The sequence below is a fragment of the Polypterus senegalus genome, chromosome 10, assembly GCF_016835505.1.
Source record: "Polypterus senegalus isolate Bchr_013 chromosome 10, ASM1683550v1, whole genome shotgun sequence".
Lineage (NCBI taxonomy): Eukaryota > Metazoa > Chordata > Cladistia > Polypteriformes > Polypteridae > Polypterus > Polypterus senegalus.
The window spans coordinates 172,785,530-172,812,070 of record NC_053163.1 but is presented as its reverse complement, the minus strand read 5'-3'; the positions used below and the strand labels follow the sequence as shown (position 1 = coordinate 172,812,070).

Genomic DNA, 26,541 nt, shown 5'->3' with positions numbered 1-26,541 from the left:
TTGCATTATTCCTTGTTTGAAAACCTGCGTCTTAATAATTTCAGAACTCACTAAATTTATTTGAGGAGCTGAACGTACAGTCTTAAGTTAAGCAGCACAATCTCAGGAACAGTATGGTAACACGTGAAAAGTAACACACATTACATAATTCAATTACTTTTTAAATTAACAGTCAAAACTACCTGCATCATTATTATCCCAGCAGCACCGTGTGTAAGGCAAGAAGCACACGTATTGGTATGCCAGCCCTATGCAGAGTTCAGTCGCAAAGCCGAGCAGGAAAGAGTGCGCTGCGAGCAAGCTTTTTATAAAAAGATTATTTAATAAAGTATTAATTTTATAGTTTTCATCCAGCTGTTTGATAAGGATATTTTGAAACCAAGTGATCGGGTGATGCAGTGGCCAGTGTTCATACTCGGTGGCTCAGGTCGAGGATGTCAAAAGGGGATGGATGCAGGGGGCAGATCTTCTATGAAGCTAATAAAGCTTAAGCCTCAGGTTCCCTAGTCATGGAGGGGCCCCAGAAGCGACTATAATTTTCATCCCTCCTGTATCTCAAAATTTAAGGATTCACACTATTGACTTTGGCATTTGAGATAATCGAGTACAGAAATTTTAAACAAAATCTGAGATGTAGTGGCTATATATTTATTTTTATTTGAGGAGATTTTTTGTGGAACATCCCGGCTGAAGGAGATACCATTGGTTAACCAGACCTCATTACTGGTTGTGAAGGGGCCGCCATAACAGTTGAAGTTTCAGGGCCCCAAAACTTCAGGTCCAGAACTGCTTCACAGCACACAAAGGACTACACATTTTTATAAAACACAAGAGAATAATCACAGGCTCAGTGCCTATTTTCAGATTTACGGCAGCCGATGATAACGTTTAACTCTTTTTTGCAGTGAAATGACGTTGGACTGTTTTGGCAAATGAGAACTCCCGAAGCGTATCTGCACATGTAAATGGAGGTTATTAAGAAACCAGATTTCTGCTTTAACCAGGTTACTCGCCTTATCCCAGCTTTGCGTGTGCATGTAAACGCGCTCAGTGTGGCTCGGCGTCTTGCCTTTTTATTCTTTCTCATTCTTCATCACTTCATCTCCTTCTGCGATTTGTCTGACACCTAGCAGATGTCACTGCTTTTCTTTCTCTTTCTCCCATTATGGTGGGTAGTACTTCATAAACAGGTCACTTTGCCAACCTTTATGGATACTTAATAAAGTGCAACGTTTGATAATCATTCAATAAACACAATACTTACACAAAATTCTGAACATTTATCTACCATGTCCTGGGGCATTATCAATAGATGAGCTTGTGAGGACAGCAGTTGCATTAAAATTAACCTTTTTTTAGCTACCAGTAAAGTGGCCACAAGGTTACAGCGAATTTCAAGAACATAGCAGGCTGTATTCAGGATTAGTCCTTGCTTGTCTGTGTGCTTCAGCACTTTGTCTGTTTACCCTTTCTTGTTTGGTGTCACTTAATCACCTTCTGGTACGTGCTCGAGGCTCACAAGATGTTGCCGCTCTTCTTTTTCTTTCTTCTCATTATGGTGTTCTTTGTCACATCATTCAGTCTCTGTGATTTGCTTGATGATCAGCAGATATTGCTGCCCCATTTTTCCTTCTGCTGTCTCACTTGGTTGTGCGCTCACTTCGTCACGATAAACACACAACCACAGGTCACTTCACTTAGGTTGTTGCCACCAACACTTTTTTTGGATTTCCAGAACTTACCAGGTTATAAGCTTTCAAATAAGACCAATATCAAGGTTCTAGCCCAAGACGTTCCCGAGCAATTGCATAACAGATGGACAGACCTTAGCATTTTATTATATATGATAAGGTAACCAGGCATTATGTTTGCCATACCAGGTTAAAAGTACTTGGGTTAAGAAGTTTGCTATGGATACCTAAAACTAAAATATGGAGCTTCAGAGTTGTTTTTTGCAGTTGTACACTCTTATGTCTGTGATAGTATATGTGGTGAAAGGTGCTATATAAAGATCACCCAGTTGCAAGACTGGCTGTTTATGTCTACATTTAGAATGTGAGCTCCAGGATGTTTTCATGCAGCATTTTCATGTTTTCTTCTCTTCACAGGAAAGTCACTATGGGCTCTCGTCTTGGAGCAGTTTGAAGATTTGTTAGTGAGAATTCTGCTTCTGGCAGCCTGCATCTCTTTCGTAAGTCTGATTGATAAAAAGATGATGCCGAGGGCTCACCGACGAGTGCTCCTTTTCCTTTAAGAGGTTTCCTGAAGAAGTTTATACTTTTTACAGTTATTTATATGTTCCTGACGTTATTATGAGTCTGCTAAGTAAATATTTAGAGTGTAATCACATACCAAAGAAAAATGTAGTCATGAACAATGAAAGCCGGCTGGGCAGCCAGGCTGAAAAATGCTTTCGAAATCCTGAGTCAGCGGACCATCATGCATTTAGTTGAGGCAGTGAGAGTGAAAGGGGGCTTCAGGCTCCCATGTGACTACTGGCAGGCACCCTCGGTGACTCCATCAAAGCTGCCTGCTGGCAAACATGTGGCATGCCTGCCTGACAGAGAGTGGAGTCAGTGGTACCCACTTCAGATAGAAAAAAAACAGAATATTGTGACACTAAATGAATGACACAGCTGTCACATTTCCTGCTGCAGCTTGAAAAACTAGAAAGCTGGGTGCAAATTCTGTGCTGAAAGGCTCCTTTTTAGCTTTCTGTGTTGTGGAGTACAGAGGAGGGTCCTGCCTCATCCACTTGGTATCAGCAATGGTGCGACTTTTAACAGAGCGCTCTGTAAATCTAATAGTCAAAAGTCAGGGATTGATTTAAATATACTGGTCAGTGTTTGCTGCTTGACATAGGTGTAGTGGTCAAGGGGGTCACTGTTTGGTTTATATTGTGTAATGAATGAAACAGTGTCCCAGCCAAGAAGGACTACTTTACCTTACATAGTCAGGAGGCCAACATAATGAATTGTTCAGAAGGGAAGAGCAATGGCACTGCCATCCCAGCAGCAATGGATGGGAATCGCAGGCCCCGTTGGGTGCCAAAGGACAAAATGGATTTGTTAAGTAATGGATTCTTTCTTGGTTAGGCCACATACAGTAGAGTATGTTGGATAATGGCAGGTGTTAAGAAAAAGCCTGTTAACTATGTTATAATTTTACACATTTTTAACCTAATAATCATGTTTTACAACAAAACAACAGAATAAATTAACTGAAAAAATGAACTTACAGTTACAGAATTGTCTGGAGTTAAATACATGTATGTACTGTACTTTAAATCATCACAGGACTGAACTTTTTAAGACATTTTTGATCGTAGTTTGCTTTCCTGACGAGTGTCGTTTCTTCGCTGTCAAGTCTCGCCATCTTTGCAGCATCATTATGTCAATTCCTGTAGCTTCTTCTTGTTGCTCAATGTAATTAATTGCAGTTTCTAGAGCCTTGACACCGCCACTCATATAGTCAACATCCGTACGAGCGTATACTGTTTACTACAGCATTGTGACTGCTTGTGTGTGTGTGTGTGTTTGTGCTGTGCTGTGCTGTGACGTGACGTGCGAGTCCCCGTCTTGTACCCAAAAACTCGAAGCTGAGTCTCAGTACTTTTAGCAACACCAGCTTTATTCAGCTTGAAACAGCAACAGCGCGGTTATTTATTGTAGCGGGATCTGCCTTTCTCCTATACACAGACACAGCAGTCAGGCAGGGTCGGAGGGCAAGTAACACTGTGCCCTGCGCATTTATAATGTTCCTTGTATCACCCATCGATGTCAGGCGCCTTATAGCATGTCCGCAATCTTTTCGGATTGGCCTTTATGGCGAACTGCTATAGCATTCGGAGACTGCGATTGCTTTGGGATGCTTTTCTGCGTGTCGTCCAGTTGGGTGGAATCCCACAAGAGTTTAGAAACTCACTCACACCAGCCATGATTCTTTTCAAAGGTAAAGTGCAGGTTAATTTGCTTTATTTATTTTTACTTTATATTATATATTTATCATTTTTATATGAATAGTTTTGGGTTGTGGAACAAATCATCTGAGTTTCCATTATTTCTTATGGGGAAATTCGCATTGATATACTGTACGAGTGCTTTGGACTGCGTGCACATTTCCAGAACGAATTATGCTTGCAAACCGAGGTTCCACTGTAATTAGCTGCGGTAGAGTTGGGAACAACAAAAAATAGACTATGCTCGCAACTTGCAGTTCTTGTTGCCAATTGAGGCATTTTTTTTTTTTTTGCGATGGGACGTCGGATAATCCGGAATGTCGGATAAGCAAAGGTAGGATAAGCTATATACTATACGGTATATATGTATGTGTGTATATACAGTGATCCCTCGATATATCGCGCTTCGACTTTCACGGCTTCACTCCATCGTGGATTTTAAATGTAAGCATATCTAAATATATATCACGGATTTTTCGCTGGTTCGTGGATTTCTGTGAACAATGGGTCTTTTAATTTATGGTACATGCTTCCTCAGTTGGTTTGCCCAGTTGATTTCATACAAGGGACACTATTGGCGGATGGCTGAGAAGCTACCCAATCAGAGCACGTATTACGTATTAAATAACTCCTCAATGATATACGATATGCTTCCTGCACGGTGCTTCACATACTTGAAAGCCTAAACAGCACGTATTGATTTTTGATTGTTTGCTTTTCTTTCTTTCTCTCTCACTCTCTCTTGACATTCTCTGCTCTTGACGGAGGTGGTGTGAGCAGAGGAGCTGTTCGCACACTGGCCTAGGAGATACGGACGCTCCTCTAAAACATGCTGAAAGACTACCATCACATTGCTGCCTTCCTTGCAGCTGCTTTGTCCGGTGGTGCTTCGCATACTTAAAAGCCAGAACAGCCCGTATTGATTTTTGATTGTTTGCTTTTCTCACTCTCTCTGACATTCTCTGCTCCTGATGCGCACTCCTTTGAAGAGGAAGATATATTTGCATTCTTTTAATTGTGAGACAGAACTGTCATCTCGGTCTTGTCATGGAGCACAGTTTAAACTTTTGACTAAAGGTTGTTATTTCATGTCTAGAGGGCTCTAATAATGTTAAAAAAAACGTATTTAGAAGGTCGTAAACAGGTTTTCTATGCTTTAACTGCGAAAATTTTTGATTTATAAATAAATGAATTTCCGTGAAGTAGGATTCTTTATCACAGTTGAGTCTGGAACGGATTAACCACAGTAAATGAGTGTTTACTGTGTATATAATATATAATACAGTAATCCCTCCTTGATCGCGGGGTTGCGTTCCATAGGTGAAAATCCGCGAAGTAGAAACCATATGTTTGTATGGTTATTTTTATATATTTTTAAGCCCTTCTAAACTCTCCCACACTGTTTATACTTTATAAACTCTTTATATTCTCTTAGTTATTAGGTAAGATTCAATGAAATTATGTATGTAAACACACTGTTTATATACTACTCACAAACATACGTATTGTATATCACTGAGGAGTTTTATTTAATACGTAATACAGTTTTAAACATATTGTAATTGATTAGGTAAAATAAAAATACAATGTGAAAAATCTATAACATGTAAATGCTGTACATAAAACAAAAATGTTATTTTAAAGATTTTGTAGAGCGTCTCTGATATAACAGATTTTACAGCCATTACGATAGACAGGCCACCGGCAAAAAATACCTACAATGCAAGAAAAATTGTATAAAAATGTGTGTACAGTTACAATAAACGTACATACATGTACTAAGTACATAGAAAATTAGTGATGGGTACTCACCAACAATGACACGACGACTTGTCCGATAACGATGACATTTACTGCACTGTCACAGCGGTTCTAAAAGGAGCCTCTTCAGGCGACTGTGTAGCACCGCCACCGTCATCTGGACTTTCTTCTTCCACTGAAGGCATACTAGGCAGTGTTTTGTGGGTGAGTAACATCGTGATGGACAGTTGCTGGCGCTGCGTTTTCATTTGTGTAAAGACGTTCTTGTACACTTTCGTGGCGCCATCAATAGCATTTTTAAATTGCAAAGTACAAATCATTTGCGGGTCCCATTCTTCGACTGATGTCTGTAAATCTTTTGCCATTCGTAGAATGGGCGCGAGACGCTCGAGAGTTAGGCCGGGGTCGTCTTCTTCCTGTGCTGGGTCTTCTTCTTCCTCACTCGTTCACTTGGTCATCTCGGCCAAATCTTCTTCGCTCAGCGGCTCAGAGTGGGCATCGAGCAGCTCGATGACGTCATCACAGGTCATGTCGTTGAATCCTTTTCCTCCTAGCAGTTTTGCCAGCCTGACTGTCTTGTCAACCGCCGAGTGCTGAATTTCTTCTGAAGAAGAGCCCTTCTTGTCGTGCACAACTTCTGGCCACAATTTCTTCCAGCAGGAATTAACCGTCCCTTTCTTCATATCGTTAAGGGCCTTCTGCACATTCACTATACACGATGTGATCATGTACTTAACGCCAGTACTCCTTCAGGGAAAAGTCATCGTCCGTGTCCATTGCCTCAACCACTTGTTGCAGGCTGTTCCTAGTGTACATTGCCTTGAAAGCCCGGATAACTCCTTGATCCATTGGCTGGATCAGTGACGTCATATTCGGCAGCAAGAACTCTATTTTTACACCTTGGTAGGATAGATCCAAGGGATGACCTCCAGCATTGTCCAGAAGTAAAAGGACTTTGAACTCCAGCCCTTTCTTTGCCAGGTAGATCTTTATCTCCGGGATGAAACATTGGTGAAACCAATCCGATGTTAGGCGTTTCGTAATCCAGGCCTTCAGGTTGTGCATCCAGTACACAGGCAGCAGGTTTTTATTCTTATTTTTCAGGGCCCGGTGGTTTTTGGACTTATAAACGAGCCCAGGCTTTATCATAAAGCCCGCAGCATTGGTGCACATGACCAGTGTGATGCGATCTTTGTGAGCCTTAAACCCCAGGGCTTTTGCCTCCTCCTTCATGATAAAAGTACAAGATGGCATCCGCTTCCAAAATAGGGCTGTCTCATCCATATTAAACACGGTTTCAGGCCGATATCCGCCTTCCTCAATGATCAGCTTGAACGTGTCCGTGACGTATTTCTCGGCTGCGGCTTTCTCTGCAGAGGCAGCCTCTCCTTGCAGGTTCACACTGGCCAAGTTGAACCTTTGATTGAATTTTTTAAACCAGCCCTTGCTGGCAGTAAATTCACAGCTCTTGCTGGAGGATTCAGCAGAAGTTTCAGGTTGAGGATCGTCGTCTAGAGCATCTCCAGTATCCGCAAACCTATCATAAAGTTGCTTGGCCTTTTCTCAGATGATATTTGTGTCCACAGTGGTGTTCTTCTTCCGGCAGTCTTCGATCCAAATCCCTAAAGCAGATTCCATCCAGACTACCGCCTTATTACGTCCACTTACAATTCGTTTCGCGCCCTGGTTAAAGGACACTGCTACCGTAGACTGTATGCTCTTTTCATCCTTCTTAATATAACGAACCGTGGACTCGTTGATGCCGTAGTGGCGTCCTACAGCGGCGTAGCTTTTCCCTTCCTTCAACATGTCCAACAATTGTACCTTTTCAGCAATTGTCAACATCTTCCGTTGGCTCTTGGGCACGGCCCCAGAAGCAGTAGCAGCAGCAGATCGCTTTGTAGACATAACAAAGGGCTTGACTACAGTACGCACAAAGAAACACGTTGATGCTGAATGAGCGAGACGAGATGCCAACTTCACAAAGAAACGCGTTGATACTGAATGAGCGAGACGAGATGCCGGCTTTAAGCAAAATCGAATTCTGCGCTCACCGTCGCAGAGCCAATCAGCACCCAGGAGCTTAACCGCATGCTTACATATAAAAATCCGCGATAGAGTGAAGCCGCGAAAGTCGAAGCACGATATAGCGAGGGATGTGTATATATGTATGTGTATATATATACGTATATATATATATATATGTATGTGTGTGTGTGTGTATATATATATATATATATGTATATATGTATATGTATATATATATATATGTATATATATATGTGTGTGTGTGTGTATGTAAAGTCAAAAATTGTAAAAAGTCTTTCAGAGGGATGCAGCACTTTTGGAATTGCAAAGATATTGGTGTGTGATCACAGAACCATCAAACATTTTGTTGCAAATAGTCAACAGGGTGCAAGAAACGTGTTGAGAACAAAAGGCATAAATTAGCTGCCAAAGATTTGAGAAGAATCAAGCGTGAAGCTACCAGGAACCCATTATCCTCCAGTACTTTCATATTCCAGAGCTGCAACCTACCTGGAGTGCCCAGAAGTACAAGGTGTTCAGTGCTCAAAGACATGGCCAAGGTAAGGAGGGCTGAAACCCAACCACCACTGAACAAGAAACATAAGTTGAAGCGTCAAAACTGGGCCAAGAAATATCTGAAGACAGATTTTTTTCAAAGGTTTTATGGACCGATGAGATGAGAGTGACTCTTGATGGACCAGATGAATGGACCTGTGGATCAGTAATGGGCACAGAGCTCCACTCCAACGTGGAGGTGGGGTACTGGTATGAGCTGGTATTTTTAAAGATGAGCTAATTGGACCTTTTTGCATTGAAGATGAACTCAAAATCAACTCCCAAACCTACTGCCAGTTTTTTCGAAGACACTTTCTTCAAACAGTGATACAGGAAGAAGACCATGATTTTTATGCAGGCCAATGCTCCATCACTTGCATTGAAGTTCTCCACTGCGTGGCCAGCCAGTAAAGGCCTTAAAGATGAAGGAATAATGACATGGCCCCCCTTCCTCATCTGACCTAAACCCTATCGAGAACTTGTGGGCACTTCTTAAACGCTAGATTTACGGGGGAGAAAAACAATACACCTCTCTGAAGAGTGTCTGGGAGGCTGTAGTCACTGCAACACAAAAAGCTGATCGTCAACAGATCAAGAAACTGACAGACTCCATGAATGGAAAGGCTTATGACTGTTATTGGAAAGAAGGGTGGCTATATTGGTCATTGATTGATTGATTTATTTTTTTTGAAATGTCAGAGATGTTTATTTGTAAATTTTTGAGGTGTTTGTTTATTATTCTCACTATAACAGATGAAAATAAACAAGTGAGATGGGAAAATTTTCATTTTTCCTTTTGTGTTTGTTTATTATTCTCACTATAACAGATGAAAATAAACAAGTGAGATGGGAAAATTTTCATTTTTCCTTTAGTTGCATAATAAATCTGCACACTAATAGTTGCCTAATAATTGTGCGCATATGTATTCCCTGATGATGTTCACACTCACATTTCCGTTGTGAAACATTCAGGTTTCAGGTTTATTAACATTTTGGATTGACTGATAGCACTGTGTTTGTTCCATATTAAAATTAATCCTCAAAAATACAACTTGCCTAATAATTGTGCACACAGTGTATATATATATATATATATATATATATATATATAATATATATGTGTGTGTATATATATATGTGTATATATATATATATATATATATATATATATATATGTGTGTGTGTATATATATCATCTGTGTATATATATATATATATGTGTATACTGTATATGTATGTACTAGCAGAATACCCGCGCTTTGCAGCGGAGAATTAGTGTGTTAAAGAAGTTATGAAAAAGAAAAGGAAAACTTTTAAAAATAACGTAACATGATTGTTAATGTAATTGTTTTGTCATTGATATGAGTGGTGTTGTCATATCTATCTATCTATCTATCTATCTATCTATCTATCTATCTATCTATCTATCTATATATATATATATATATATATATATATATATATATATATATATATTATATATAATATATATATATATATATATATATATATATATATATATATATATATTATATATAATATATATATATATATATATATATATATATATATATATATATATATATATATATATATATATATATATATATATATATATATATATATATATATATATATATATATATATATATATATATATATATATATATATATATATATATATATATATATATATATAGCAAAATACCCGGAATATATAAAGTCAAAACCTGATTATATGAAGTCAACATCGGAGTATATAAACTCACTCCTGAATATATAAAGTGAAAGTCAAAATCTATTGATTGAAAGCGACTCTGAACTGATCTAAGTTAACAAAAAAGTATTCAGAAAAATACATTAAAAAAACACTGTTCGGTTAATGTTTTGAAAATGATGCATGTGCCCTGCCCAGGATTGGTTCCTGCCTTGCCCAGTGTTGGCTGGGATTGGCTCCAACAGACCCCAATGACCCTGTGGTCGGATTCAACGGGTTGGGAAATGGATGGATATTCCAGCGCTGACTTTGTATATTGAAGATTTGTCTTTATATATTCCAGCGCTGACTTTATATATTCCGATGCTGAGTTTATATATTCAAGTTTTGACTTTATATATTCAGAAACAAGTTTTGACTTTATATATACCAACGCTGACTTTATATATACAAGTTTTGACTTTATATAGTTAAATTTAGTCATCATTGCATAACTTTTTCGTTATCATAGAAATTTAAAGACTAAATTCAACTTCCATTCCTACCAAACATATTTCTGGCGACTAAATAGAACCTACTTATATCTAAATTCGAACTATTGAGCTGTCGCCTGCCTGCCTGAATAAGTCACCCTCGCTTTGCTCTTACTTTTTTACCGTTCATTTAATCATGGCTAGTGGCGGAAAAATTATAAAATGGATGGAGGATTACACTGAGTATGGCTTCACCAAAACAATTATTGATGGCGAATCGATTATTCATAAAGCTTGAATTGGTGATGTTTTTCTGTGTTAACCTCATATTTTTTCATACTTCTTCTCAAACTAAGGTGGTGCGAGGGTAAAATGAATCGGGATGCGCTGATCAATGTAATCGATGTACCAGGAAATCATGCATTGACAAAAGCTCCCCTTTGCTTGTAATGCAAAGTGTGATTAAATGCATTATTTTTTAACACGTTATGGTGCACATGCATCGAAGCTTCTCAGCTGTGCTTGTGCTAAGAAAAGGAAACATTTTAAAAATAACGTAACACGATTGTCACTGTGACCTTTTGTAAGTAGTGCCTGGAAGATTCAGTGTGGAGAAACTCTAGAGACAGCGTGTGTATTAACTTGTGGATTTTTCTGTGAGTGTTTGGTGGCAGCGTCACAAAGTCGCTTCCGTAACACTGTGTTAGCTGCAGAGCTCAGCTCAGAGTGAAATGAGGTGAATGGGAGGGGAGATGATGACGTGACTTCCCCACCGCCTTAACTGTCAATCCCCCACAAACACAGTCTCTCGGAATTTGCACAAGCACAGCCCCTCACCTGCAATTTTAACTTAGTTACAAAGTGATCAAAACTCTCGTTTATATCCTGCGTCCTCTCATTAAACTTGTATCCGCATTACCCGTGGGCATGACAAACGCAGGCAGCAGACTGTCTATGAACTTAATTTAAAGTTTAGGTTTACACCGTGCTTTCTTTCCGAGGTAGCAGCACTCATGAATATGGTAGTATATGTCACTCGCTCGCTTCTTATTGTTTTTCGCTGCCTTCTCAATTATATAATGCATGTTTTCTTAAGCGCTTTTTGGAGCTCTTCCTGGTTTTCTACGCACTGCGTTGACAGTCAGTTCACGTGATTAAGTGGGCGGCGTGATGATGTCACACGAAACTCCGCCCCCCCCCACGGCTTTTGAGCTCATCTCCATTACAGTAAATGGAGAAAAATAGCTTTCAGTTATGACCATTACGCATAGAATTTCGAAATGAAGCCTGCCCAACTTTTGTAAGGAAGCTGTAAGGAATGAGCCTGCCAAATTTCAGACTTCTACCTACACGGGAACTTGGAGAATTAGTGATCAGTCAGTCAGTGAGTCAGTCAGTGAGGGCTTTGCCTTTTATTAGTATAGATATATATATTGTGGAGCCGACCCGGACACAGACATGCGGACATGTTGTAAATCACCACCACGTTTTATTATATACACTATTTACAATAATAATGGTCACTCAGACCCAGTCCAAACCCCAACACACAGTCCTGGCCTCACAATGCCTTTCTTCGGGCTGCCTCCACACACCTCTTGTGCCTTGTCCTTCTTCCACCCGACTCCAGCCCTGAATGAAGGGAGACGGCCCCTTTTATACACTCCCGGACGAGCTCCAGGTGGTTCCCGGCATTCCCCTCTTGGCCACACCCCAGCGTGGCGGAAGTGCCAGCTGTTCTCCCGGCAGCTCTCCGGGTGTCTGTCTAATTCTTCCCCCCAGCACTTCCATAGGGGCGCCTCCTGGCAGTGACCACGGGCCCCTACAGGGTGGGGCTTCCATGCCCTGAACCCATGGCCCCCAAAGCAACCAGGAAGGCGGCCCCACGTGATCCCAGATGGGTACACGCCCACTTCCGGTCCTTCAAGGCGTCCCGGCCGGGTCGTGGCCCCTGGCATCCTTGACTCTATATATGTATGTATGTATATGTGTTTCCCTTGTGCCATAGCAGGGGGGTGGCGATTTTTGTGAACATATAGCTGTGGATCATTCATTATTTAATACATATGCCCGTTATCGGGCACTACTCTTATTTGGTGTCTCCGTCTTTTCCTGTTGGTGCTAATTACAGTAGTATTCATGATGTTGCAAATTGACAGCAATTTTGTACAGCTTATCACAGCATCCTGCCTTATTATGTTTTCCTTCTTCTTCTCGTCTACATTAAATGTTAATATTTTTATTATCTTTGTGATGAAGCCTTACTATTAGTATAAGAGAACCACAAAATGTCATTACGAGTGTTCTAAAATGGTGACATCATTCATTCTCAGACGTGACCTCCTACTCCTTGTTGGCAGCGAGTATGGGACACTTCATAATTACCTCTCATGTTCCACTCTGAGGTAGGACAGATTCTTATCCTAGTCAGGCTTTTAGTGCAGATTCCAAGAAGCTTGATAAATACTGGCTCTGACCTCTGACTCAGCCACCCCAGGACATTAACATTGTTGTTTGTAAGCCATTCCTTTGTAGCTTTAGCCTCATGCTTGGCTTCCGTGTCTTGCTTGAATGACAAATCTTCTCCCAAGCTATAGGGCATTGCTGCTTCCTGTCCATTATTTAGTTTGTTTTTACACATATCACCTTTCCTATAACCACTGCCATAATGCTCTTAACTCTTCAAAATTTGATGTTATGTTCAGGACTAGTTGCCCTCGTATTTTCAACTGTACTCCGATCACCAGGATTGGCTCACCTGATCATGCGTTTACCTTTTGTTTCAGATACTCGCCTGGTTTGAAGAAGGAGAAGGGACCATCACAGCCTTTGTTGAGCCATTTGTCATCCTCCTAATCCTAATCGCCAATGCTATAGTTGGCGTCTGGCAGGTAAGGCAGAAGCTTCCATGATTGTTTTAAGGGAATGTGGATTTTGCCTGAATGGCTCTACTGAGCAGACGGACTATTCTGTCTTGTTGCAGGAGCGTAATGCTGAAAATGCCATTGAAGCATTAAAGGAGTATGAACCAGAGATGGGAAAGGTGTACCGGCAGGACAAGAAGAGTGTCCAGCGGGTGAAGGCCAGGGACATCGTACCTGGGGACATAGTCGAGGTAGCAGGTAGTGTGACCTTTTGTATAAACTGCCAGAGAAAGATGGCTCCTGCTGAAAGGTTTGGTTGGTTAATGAGTTTTGATATGGCTTCATGTGGTTGTGAGAGGTCACCCCACATTTAAGGGGCACACCATTCATTTTTGCTTAGTACCCTTTAATGCCAAAAGGGCTTAGACATTTTACCTTACCTAATTCAGGTGCATTATGGGCTTAGTTGACCAATTTGTTGTCTATTCGAATGCACCTAAAAATGCACAAACGACAGGTACTCCAAGCAATTCCGCTATGTTATGCCAGTAGGCACGAGATTTAAGAAAGTGAATGGGAGAAACAAGCAAAGTGAGGGTCAGAACTAGGAGAACAACTATCAGTAATAAAGTTCACGCATCATGAGACAAAATCGAAGTCAGAAGGATTGCAGAGAGATTAAAAACCAGAAAAACAGAACAAAGGAAATGTTCAAAATGGTTTTAGGAATCTGCGTAGTCGGATGGGAAAGCAAATTCCTAGATTACCTTTTATTCTGTGGCATTATGATTGACAGGTCAGGACCTTTGAGGACCCACCCACTCTGGGACGGTCCCAGCAATAGGAATCAACAATAGCACTGTCCAAATGGCAGCGATATAATGGACTAAACCACAAATTAAAATTATACTGAAACTATACTTCAAAAATAAATGAAATCAATAAATACCTTAAGGCAGGGGTGTCAAACTCCAGGCCTGGAGGGCCACAGTGGCTGCAGGTTTTCATTCCCACCCTTTTCCTAATCAGTGAGCAGTTTTCACTGCTAATTAACTCTTTTCCCTTCATTTTAATAAACCTGATTTTAAGGATTCAGTCCTCTGAATTGATTCCTTTCTTCATTAAATGGCAGACCAGAAATGAGACGTGGAACGAGCCAACAGATGACAAGCCAAACTGGGATTTCAAACTCCAGCCAATTTCACTCCAACCAATCTCTTAATGAGAAGCCAATTCTTGTTGTTAATTAAACCCGTTCTTTAATTCCATGGTTCTCATTCTGCCACAGTAGACATTTCTAAAACTGTTGATTTTCTGCTTTTTCTAAACATCGTCAAAATGTTTTGGTGACCTGAGAGATCAACCTTACCAAGACCATCGCCTTTCTTTAATTTCAGATACTGTGTGATGGGCACAGGTGAGCTGGTCATATCGCAGCTTGTTTCGTGTCTCATTATTGTTTGGCTGCTGATTATTTAAGAAGAGACAACTAAGGGGTCTAAGTCAAGTTAATTAAAACTAAAGCAAAAGAAGTTAATTAGCAACAGAAACTGGTCACTAATGAAGAAAATGGTTAGAATGAAAACCTGCAGCCACTGTGACCTTCCAGGACTGGAGTTCAACACCCGTGCCTTAGGGTATAAAACCCTCCATTATTAGGATAGCATCCGTGTGTCTATAGACGCATCCTTGAAGGTTGTGACTTTTTGGGAATGATACGACGGAATAGAAACTTCATCTTAAGTTCACTTTCTCATCCAAGTTTACGGATATCGAGACCCTATTTGCCACACAGACTATTTCTAAATTAAAATCTTGCCTGTGATCTTTCTGGTATTGACCTCTGCCTGTTTTTTTTTTTTTGATTTTTTTTGCTTTGCGCCCTCCCCCCCATAACCTCTCATCTATGGGGGAGGAGCAAAAACTGTAGATTCTTCAAAAATTTCGATTTCAGGTTTTTCGCTGGATGTTGACGTTTTAGGGTCCCCTGCTACTGAAAATATCAATATGTCTATTCTTTAGGATGATCTAGAGCTAAAATGGCTGGATGGAAAAATACCAAATTCAAAACTTAAGCCTGTTATGAGATGACGATGTGCTGATTAGTTTTGAGCCAAATCATGTAAGAGAAAGAGGCCCTCTAGAGGAATCCTCAAATACTGTAATTCTGCAATTAATTATGAATTCTTCTCCTCAATTGCTATCGTAATGACCTATTTTATGATCAGAAAAATCTGCGACAAAGCAGGATACAGGATACAAATGAAGTGTTACATTTCTCGAGGTCAATGCGCAAGGTAGACACAGCCGAGTGGGTTACTGTGGGGATCCTTTGATAGGCGATCCCTAGTAGTTTTCAGCTGGCAACATGCCTTGGTCTGGTGCACACCGTGTTCTCACTGTCAAAGTGTTCAATAATGAATCCATCATTACTACGCAACACGCCTTATGAACACACTTCAGCATTCCTCCTAACGATGATGTCCCAAATCGGAAAACAATTCTTCAAGTCTCAAAACCTTGAGGCCCTCAAGGATGCTATTCGCCACGAAATCGCCGCTATTCGCCACGAAATTGCCGCTATTCCCCTTGAAATGGCCGAACGAGTCATGCGAACATTCAGAAATCGTCTTGAAGAGTGTATCGCTAATGATGGCCACCACCTTGAAGACGTCAATTTTAAAAAACAAGTGAAAAAAATCTATTTTGTATACCCTTTCTTGTGTTGGAATGAAATTTATTTGATCTTGTAGCATTTTTGTAGAATAAATGTTTGAAATGTGGTACTTGCTGAAATGCTATAAAATAGTTTGGGTAACTTGGTTCTGATGGCTCAAAGCCATCTCTCGTTTTTAGTATTGACGTTATTACAGCTTGATCCACTGGTTTTGGTCCTTTTGGTTTTTGAATATGACTACACTTTTTCTCTTGGTCACGTTCTCTTTACTTGATAACTCAAGTAGCACCACAACTAAGGATGTTGTAGCCTGTACTGTGTAAGAAACTTTCTTGCCACCTTAACATCCACTTTCAAAATGTCTTTCCTTACAGTTGGTGACAAAGTTCCAGCTGACATTCGCATCACCTCCATCCGATCAACTACTCTGAGGGTGGATCAGTCCATCCTAACTGGAGAATCGGTGTCGGTCATCAAGCACACAGACCCGGTGCCAGACCCAAGAGCTGTAAACCAGGATAAGAAGAACATGCTATTTTCTGTAAGTAATTTGTGACTTGTCACTTGAAATGCTGCTCTCTTTGTCTTCCCAGTCCTGCTCGATGTTTTCTGTCATTTCTGGGCACAGGGTACCAACATCTCAGCAGGGAAAGCAATTGGGGTGGCAATAGCCACTGGTGTACAGACGGAAATTGGGAAGATTCGTGATGAGATGGTGGCAACTGAACCAGAACGCACACCGTTGCAGCAGAAGCTCGATGAATTTGGGGAACAGCTGTCCAAGGTGAGGTTTATGCTTTTCTCTTGGTCACATTCTCTTCATTTGATAGCTCGACTAGCACCACAACTATGGACTTTGTAGCCTGGACTATTTAAGAAACCTTTTCTGACCATCACATACTATCATCAAAGCTAAAGGGTGGCTCGAGGTTAAGCCAGGCTAGCCATTCTGAATTACTCAACTGGACTGAATGTTCAATAAATTGAATGACAGTTGTCAGAAACTCCACACAGAGCCATAGCAAGGTTTGGGGCAGCCACCCGTATAATTGATATCCTGGCTTCAAAATCGTGAATATATTACACAGCACTGATGTGCACAAAACAGAACTGAGGGAATAAGGAAAAGATGGAGCCTTCTAAAGGGAAAGACAGAAAGTGAAGTCAAAGGGGTTGGGCTCACAAGGGTCTTCAGTCATAGGCTCAAGGTTTGACGTGACATCAAAGGGGCAGGAGCCGACAAGGTCTTCCTCCATAGGCTCGGACCCGAAAGTGGCGTCAACAGGGCCAGGTGGAATCTCCCGTGGATGGTCTGTAGGACTGCGAGAAAAAGAATCAGTGTACTCTGCCACAACCCGATCCGACTCGGAATTGCCCTCACTCAAGCCCTTTAGCTGCCTCCCATGTGCACGTGTGTGGCACAGTGTTTCTTGGAGTAGTTGTTGAGCGTGGAATTCCTTGGTATAGTTGGTGGGGGGATCCAAAGTCTTGTCACTATTTTTGACACATGGATTCCACATAGGCCAACAGCGGTTAGAGCTGTTATGTTAATCTGAGTTCAAAAATGGGCCTGGTCACTCTCTTTGTGGAGTTTGCATAATTTCCCTTGTTTTAGAGACGTTTTTCTCCAGGTACTTGGATTTATTAAGATAATTATGATTGTAAACTGGCCTGATAAAATTAAAAGTGGGCATGTGTGTGAAATTGTCCAGTGCCCTTGATAAACTCTGGATTTTTAAAACCCTGAATTGATTAAAAGGGGGTATTCATAATGAAAGTGGGTGTTGTAATGACTTGTCATTTTTATATCTACTATTGAAATTTTATTAATTTGTATTTTTTCTCTCAAAATATTTAATCGATTTTTCTTAACATTATCGATAGGTCTGCCATTCTTTCCATTGGCAGAACAGATACCATAAGCCAAAAAAAACAGGACAAACGCCGAGGGTGAATACTTTCGCAAGGCTCTGTACCTGGCCTGTGACCCACTTGCTATGAATGTTAGCAATCGTCCCATGGCGGTGCACTTGGAAGGTGCCTTGGGGAGGGCGTTCTCTATGCAGAGCACTATCAAAAATCCCAGGGGTGCCAGTTCACTCTCCACCTCAACCTCACAGTGCCACTCAGCTAGGCAAGAAAATAGAACGGATTAGATGGTAGCTATGTGTAAAGTGCCTTGGGATGACGTTTACTGTAAAAACGCGCAGTATAAAATAAAGCGCCTCAGGATAGTGTACAGTATAAATACAGATTCTGTGGCTTTTGCATTCTTTTTCCTTCAGGTTGTTTTTTTCCTTAATTTATAACTAATTTTTGATTGTTCTTCTCCTGGCTGCTCACATTTAGGGGTCGTCACAGCGGATCATCCGTCTCGATCTATCCCTGTCTTTGACATCACTTTCTGCCACACAGACTGCCTTAATGCCCTCCCTCACCACTTCCATAAACCTCCTCTTTGGCCTTTCTGTTTTCCTCTTGCCTGGCGGTTCCATCCTCAACATTCTTTTCCCGATATACCCAAGGCCAGTGCCTCCATTTACGGCAAGTTAGGCATTCACCTAGAGCGCAGATCGTAAGGGGGGAGACGGGACCCACCTGACGGGTTAGCTACCAAACGGTTGGTTGGCGCACTAATAAGCTTGGCCTAGGGCACATAATAACCAAGCACCACCACTGAGTGTACCCCTCATCTCCCCTCTGCACCTATGCAAATCATCTCAATTCAGCCTCTCTCACTTTATTTTGCCTTCAGTTGATGGTTGGTTTGGAAGTTATGAAGATACGGTAATTGTAGCATGAAGTGTAAATGGATGTTGTGTTCTACCAGAAAAGAAAATATTTTTTATTTATATTCCTCTGTAACATACTGTTTTCAAGATCTCCACCGGGTGAAGTAAAAGTGCTTGCCTGAGTCACAGCCACAGGCCATCCAGTAAACCTCAGATCAAAATCCTCTTACCCTTCTGCATTATCTCACCCCTTAGAAGTTCTCTTTTCTGTACCTCCATCTTGTTCCAGGTCATTTCCATAATCTGTGTGGCTGTCTGGGCTATTAACATTGGGCACTTCAGCGACCCAGTTCATGGCGGTTCTTGGCTACGTGGTGCGGTCTACTACTTCAAGATTGCAGTGGCTCTTGCTGTGGCAGCCATTCCAGAAGGTATTGTTCAATAACTCTCATCTTGGTTGGTTATTTACCATATCATACCACAGATGATCTCACTCTTCCACCATTTTATTTTGTAGGCCTTCCTGCTGTGATCACCACTTGCCTTGCGCTGGGGACTCGGCGGATGGCTCGTAAAAATGCCATTGTGCGTAGCCTGCCGTCGGTAGAAACCCTGGGCTGCACCTCTGTGATCTGCTCTGACAAAACGGGCACGTTAACCACAAACCAAATGTCTGTCTGTCGGGTAAGTAGGGCACATTCCTCACTGGGCTGATATCATAAAACTAGAGAACTCGTCAATTTCCTGACCCTCTCCCAATAACTCTTCAAGTTGTCAAGCTTGGGTCACAAAGTTGCACAGGAGAGTACAGCAGGCTTTCCAAGGAGTAGAAACCTTATTGTTCTGCCAGATACAAACACAAGTCTCTTTCAGAGGCGATCTGGCCTCACAAGGAACAAACTTGATGCACCAGCCCCGACTCTTGTTCAAAAGAACACAAAGTCCTCTTCATCAAGGGAGTACAGAGGCTCGGTAGTAGCGGCCGGAGCAGATTGAGTCTATGGGAAGAGAAACCCGAGAATGAGACCTCAGGATGGCTGCGGCTCGGTTATTTAAATGTTCGAAGCCTGCACAGCAAGCCTACTGTTAATCCCACAAAGAGGAACTGTAAGAGTGTGTTTGTTTACCATTGAAAAACTGTTTAAGATCAGGTTTCTGAAGGGGCTGCTGCTTCCCTCTGCAGCAGCGGTCATAAAGTGTAAGATCCAGGTGTTGCACATTTTTAATGTCCAACTCTGTGTCACTGACCCTGTTTTCTATTTCTGCTTACAGATGTTTGTAGTGGAAAATGTTGTGGGAGATTTCTGTGCTCTGTCTGAGTTCACTGTGACTGGATCGACTTACTCTCCAGAAGGTGAAGTGTAAGTATCCACTTGATTTCACATGCGTCACAACCGACAAGTCGGGTGTATGGTGGCTTCAGACAGTAATCAGCCCCCTTCACTTTCTGCATACAATATTATTTAAGTTTTAAGGGGCAAATTTGTCATTTTTGCCCATCAAGATGCAATCAGTAACTTAAGATGGTAAATGTGCTTTCCGACAGTTTACAAATTTATTAAAAATCAAAGAAACTGAAATCTCTGCTTGCTTTAGTTCACCTTGAGATGTGTCTAGACCTTGAATTGACATGGACTTTTACACACAGGAACTAAAAATTCGCACTGCAGGTCAGGAGTAAAAAAATAAGCCATGAAGTCCAAGGAACATTCTGTAGATCTCCACAATCAAACTTTGCTGAGGCATAGATCAGGGCAAGGGGATCAAACCATTTCTAAAGCTTTGAGTGTTCTCAGGAGCACAGTGACCTCAAGCATTATGAAATAGAAGAGGTTTGGAACCACTCATCCTATAGTTCATCATCTGGTCAAACTGAGTCACCAGAGAAGAAGGGCCTTGGTGGGAGGTGACCAAGAACCCAATGGTTAAATTAACAGAGCTTCAGGGGTCCTCTGCTGCACTCTATTCATCAGGCGTTTATGGAACAGTGACTAGACGGAAAGCATTCTTCAGGAAAAACTGAGCATGAGGGGAAAGATTCTATGGTCTGATGAAACAAAAATTAAACTCTTTGGGCAGAGGTGTAAGCGCTGTGTATGGCAATGACTAGGCAGTGGTCATCACTGTATTATGATATTCCACTCTACTTACCCTTTACCTATTTTCTTCTGGGATCAGTGTACTCACTGGGTTTGCTATTGTCGTACCTTAAGATTAACATACACATACACTCATACCCCTACTGTATTAATGACCCATGTACAGCCAGTTATTCGCTAGCACTTTAACCCACACAAGTGCATTATCTATCTATCTTTCTCTAGTGCTTCAACGTACAATGTCTTAGATATATCTTGGACCTAAATATTACTTTTGGTCTACAAGAATATACATGAACATAGAAAGCCTCAACATCTTTGGCTATAGGCCATTTCTCAACCAATGAATTTCTTACTTTAACACACTTCAATATTCGACAGAACTTCGTCCTCAGCCAATAAATCCTGCAGCTCAGATCATATGGCACTTCCTTACTGCTCCAGGTGCTCTAGAGTTTTACCTTATTACTTCAGTCACTCTACATATGAAGACAAATTATAGAAAGTTAAAAGCCACGTGGTAGTTATTAAAGAACAATAAATACTAGTAGAAAAAAACAAAGTGTGGAGATATATATATATATATATATATATATATATATATATATATATATATATATATATATATATATATATATATATATATATATATATATATCTCCACACTTAGATTTTTTATACTGTATATATCCACACTTTGCTAAGATATATATTAGTCTTTAGAAAAAGCTTATGAAGAATTAAAGATATCCCAAGGTGGTATTAATTTAGCAATCGATATTCATGAAATGCTTTAGCCGACAATCAGATGATGTCGCTCTGTCTTCGCTGTTTCTTGTTCTTCTTCATAATAATAATCTTCTGACAATGCCTTTCAGATGAGGCATATCTTGTATATAAACGTCTACATGTGGAAGTGTGTGTGTCTGTCTGTCCAGCCCGGAAGTGCAAGGGTACAGCATGACGCTCAAAGAAAGTGAAACTGTCGAGAAATAAGAGAACCTCGCTTAGCTGCTAATACACAAGTGAGGCGAGCACATCGACAAAACAAAACCTCCGACGAGAGAGAAGCTCGCTTAGCCATTGATAGACAACGGAGGCAAGCATGTCGGCAAAACAAAACTCCAGAGAAAAGAGAACCTTGTTTAACCGCTAATGCACAACCGACACGATTGATTGATGTGCCAGAATCCTTTATTTCTAGGACCCCGGGTTTTTTACAGCATGGGCTTACACAGCTAGTTTATCATAAGATTCCATGTGGCATGTCTTCCTTTCCCAGGCTGTAAAACGATTTAGTCTTAGGTGCCCATCTCTTCACAAATAATCAATACAGCTTGAGGCATCTCCTGAATTTTTTGCTCTTTTAAACAGATGTTACTGCGATTGATACTGGTACAATTCAGGAAAGCAGGATGCTTTGATGTCTTGCCTTCTTAAGTGTTACATATATCCTGTCCATTTGAGCAAAATATTTCTTTTTAAAGTAATATCATTTGTTAACTGTCCTTGTAAGATTAAGTTAATTCTTGTTTGTGTGAGCAAAAAATAAAATATAACTTTTAAAATCCACAACACTACAATCACCTGACTAATACCATCCCTACGGTGAAGTATGGTGATGGCAGCATCATGCTATGGAGATGCTTCTTTGCAGCAGGGACAGGGAGACTGGTCAGAATAGAGGAAAGCGTGAATAGAGACAAATACAGAGATGTTCTTAAAGAAAACCTGCTCAAGGGTGCTTACAAACCTCAGGCTGGGGTGACACTTCACCGTTCAGCCCAACAACGACCTGAAGCATTTAGCCAGGACAAGACTCCGACTGTCCTTGAGTGGCCCAGACAAAACCCCGGCTTAAACCCCATAGAATATCTGTGAAGAGACCTGAAGATGGCAGGTGGTATCATCTGCCAGAAAGAATGGGGCAAATTGCCGATATCCAGTTGTGCAAAGCTTTGTGGAGACTTCACCCAGAAGACTCAATGTTGGAATAGCTGCCAAAGTGGGCTTCTACAAAGTACTGAATCAATGAAGGAAACATTTCAGTTTTTTGATTTTTAATATCTTTCCACAAACATCTTTTCAGTTTGCACTTATGGGGTACTGAGTGAAGGGCAGAATGGTAAATGTAGAAATCTACAATACCATAAAGTGTGCATAAAGTTCAGGTGTCTGACGACTTCCTGGATTCACTATGCCAGTGAATTTCAAGGGAAGCTCATGGTGCTCACGGACTTTCATTCAGATTGTTATCCCAGTGTGTGTTGTGGTTTCTGGACTTTAGTGGCTTTCTGAAGCCTAATGAGATACAACAAGCTGTGTGATTTATGGGGGCTAAGAAAAAATGTAAAGAGGACAGCTTATTTTTAAATGGACAATTTAGGCCACGAGATCCGTAGGGGTTTTTTTGAAATAATTGCTATATTCCCTGGACGCCACCTGACATTCATGTTGAAACTATGAGGTCAATCTGAGTTTTTTGTAATTTATACCATACCTGTGCATAAGGTCCATTCATCCTACTTCTTTACTTTTCAGGCAAATGAGGAGTTGAAGCTTAGTGCACTTAAAGGACAAGTTTGGCACCTTTTGAAGTCAAACGTATTTCTTCACAGACGTGGTATAAATGCATTTGTCATGCAAAACTGTGTTCTAATGTTAAGCGTTTTCTATAAATTTAAAAATATATCTTTTCTGCACTGGCACTTTATGAACACATAGCATTGCACACCACAGGTCTTAAAGTGGAAACAAATAAATGGAAGTGCTGTCTGTTTTAGTCTGCCTGTTAGTCATCCTCCTGATGCTGTCCAAATTTAACACAACTTCTTAATGAAGCCCAGTCGCAGCTTTGACCACACTATTATGCGTATATTACAAGGGGTATGGAGGGCTGCCCCTTGGAGTTTTTCAAATATATTCTACCTATATTGTGAGGATGCTGGTCTTGGCACATCCATGTTTTTATTAGATGGGCAACCTGTTAACACTTGGACATTTTGATATTCTTCAGTTATCCCCTTGCCCTGATCTTTGCTTCACCATAACCTGAAATCATAACCTGGACGCTTAGAGGCGCTGTTGTCCGGTTGAACCCACCAGACAGACGTCCAAGACACACGTTTAAAACACCAAGAATAATTTATTTAATAATATTCTTCAATAAAGTGCAGAAAGCACAGCACACTCCACAATTCTTTCAATAATCACAATAATAAACACAATCCTCCACTCCCTCCCAACTCTGACTCCCTGCTGGGTTTCCCACAGTCCTTTTATATTCCATGTCCCGGAAGTACTCCTTCTCCGGGTCAAACGCCACGTCGTCCTTCCTCTAGTATCCCAGAAGTACTGTGGGCTTCCGTCCTCGTGACTCTAAAGTACTTCTGGGTTGGCGTAACAGTAATAGTCCCCAGGTTCTTGGTGAGCTCCCCCTGGCGGCACCCAACAGGGCTGAAGAAATGGACTCCATGTCCCATGCTGTCCTGCGGGAATCCGGGGAACCATTTCCATCCAGGGGAGATGCCATCTAGCGTCCCAGGGGATGTAGTGCCCTGAAAAGGCTAGTATTCCTCTTTCTTTCAGTTGAGGGATGTCCCGGCCAAACTGAAATGCTGGCCGTCCATCACAAGTGTCAGTGATATAGTGAATTGTTCTAATCTACAGATAATGAAGCTGTGTGGTTAGTTCATTCATTCATTAATTCATTCATTCATTCATTTTCCACCAATTATCAGAAGCCGAGTCACATGGTCAACAGTCTTAGCAGTGAGTCCCACATATCCTTTTCTCTAGCCATACATTTCTTTACTCAAATCATACAGTGGGATCTCAAAGCGTTCCCAGGCCATGAAGGTGATATAAGCCCCGAGTCTTTCCCGGGGTCTCCTCCCAGCTGGTCATGCCCGTAAAACCCTCACAGGGAGCCATCCAGGAGGCATCCATATCAGATCACCGAACCATGTCAATTGACTCCTTTCGCTGCAGAGGGTTAACAGCTGAACACTGAGCCTCTTCCGGATGTCTGCGCTTTTCACTCTGTCCTAAGGGAGAGCCCAGTCACCCTATGGAGAAACTCACTTTGGCCTCTTGTACCTGCAATCTCATTCTTTCGGTCATTACCCGAAGCTAATGACCATAGGTCAGGGTATCGGACATACATCGATCAGTAAATCAAGAGCCTCGCCTTGTGACTTGGCTCCTTCTTCGTGACTATGGATCAATATAGTGGCAGCATACATGTGCTCATATCTTTCTGTCGATTTCACCATCCCTTTGCCCTGCACTCATAGTTGGTTTTAGCGTGTGGTAATATTAAGTAAATGTTTATTTACTCTGTGCAACAGATTACACATCACAGGATACTTCATTCATATCTAGAAAAGCCTTTGTTTTTTTGTTTTTTTCAATACTTTAACTGTTAAGAAGATTGTTTAACTTACCTGTTACAACTGAAACCATATGGGGGAATCATGTACTGCTGCACTCCAGCCATTAGTAAGACATCATGAAGTAGGAACAACTTGTTGATGCAGAGGTTTCCACGGAAACAGCTAGCGACAGCTTCCTAACCCCGCTTGTGTTTCATTGACTTGTATTGGGGATCTGTTTGCTGTCAGCAGTGGCAATTAGAGGAGAAAAAGGGGAAAGTATATGAAACATACTGGTTGGAATAATTGAAACTGTAAACTTTTTGTAGTTGAAGTGACAAGGAAAGTTTTTTCTGTTTTAAGATTGGCAAGCTTGCACATTCACCAGTGCTTTTTAATGAGAGAGTTTCGAATTTCAAACTGTGAACAGGGAGATATAATGTTAGACATATTTCAACAAAAATTGAACAGTCTCGAAAAATTTCATTGAATATGTGTGCCACATTTAAACAAAATTGGTCCCCTAGGGATTGAGTTGTTTCATGCAGATAGACAGACAGACAGACAGGGGCTATCACAAAAAGTGCTGCACACATTATACGTGAAATCACCTAAAAATGGGTTTTGCCTAAAACCTCTTTTCCTTATTCCTCATAGCTGCATTATAAGCATTGTTGGCTAAGCACTCATGGGTTTTCAGCATTCACATACACACAGGGTGAGTTTCATACAAGTGGCTGTGAACACAACCGGGTGTCATGGGAGCAAACTACAAACACTCCTGATCTGCTAAGACTATGTGAATAAAGTCTGCAGTTGAAATTTGCTGGGGAAATTGTAAAATGTTGCATGGCTTTATATAAAGGCAGGAGATAAGCGTCCATCTCTCCATATTCAGATCCCAATTATCTGAATTCATTGCCATGTAGGACCACAGCCTATCCCAGCAGCTTTGGACACAAGACTGTGTCCATCACTGGGCACAGTTGCACAATGGACCTTTTCCCAATCAGTGAAACACACACATACATGTTTGAAAATTTAGAGGAACAACAACATTTATTTCTAGAGCACATTTTCATACAAATGATGCAGCTCAATGTGCTTTACAACATGAAGAAAGAAAAATATAAAAATAAGATTAGGCAATACTAAGTACCAGAGAATAAAGTGAGGTCCGATGGCCAGGAGGACAGAAAAAACAAACAAAAAAAAACTCCGGGGGCTGGAAAAAAAAAACAAAATCTGCAGGGGTTCCAAGGCCACGAGACCACCCAGCCACCCTAACATCAATGAACTCAATT

At 41.0% G+C, this 26,541-nt stretch overlaps 1 protein-coding gene across 1 annotated transcript in view; it reads left to right on the top strand.

Annotated features, from left to right (window-relative positions):
* The window catches only part of si:dkey-28b4.8 (sarcoplasmic/endoplasmic reticulum calcium ATPase 2), a 50,944-nt gene that overhangs the window by 9,996 nt on the left and 14,407 nt on the right, over positions 1-26,541 (top strand). Inside the window, exons 4-11 of the mRNA XM_039767541.1 lie at positions 2,109-2,191; positions 13,279-13,383; positions 13,476-13,614; positions 16,408-16,574; positions 16,662-16,817; positions 19,055-19,196; positions 19,283-19,449; positions 20,038-20,126. Of these exons, the coding sequence (XP_039623475.1) occupies positions 2,109-2,191; positions 13,279-13,383; positions 13,476-13,614; positions 16,408-16,574; positions 16,662-16,817; positions 19,055-19,196; positions 19,283-19,449; positions 20,038-20,126 (1,048 nt within the window). The remainder of the gene's footprint in view (positions 1-2,108; positions 2,192-13,278; positions 13,384-13,475; positions 13,615-16,407; positions 16,575-16,661; positions 16,818-19,054; positions 19,197-19,282; positions 19,450-20,037; positions 20,127-26,541) is intronic.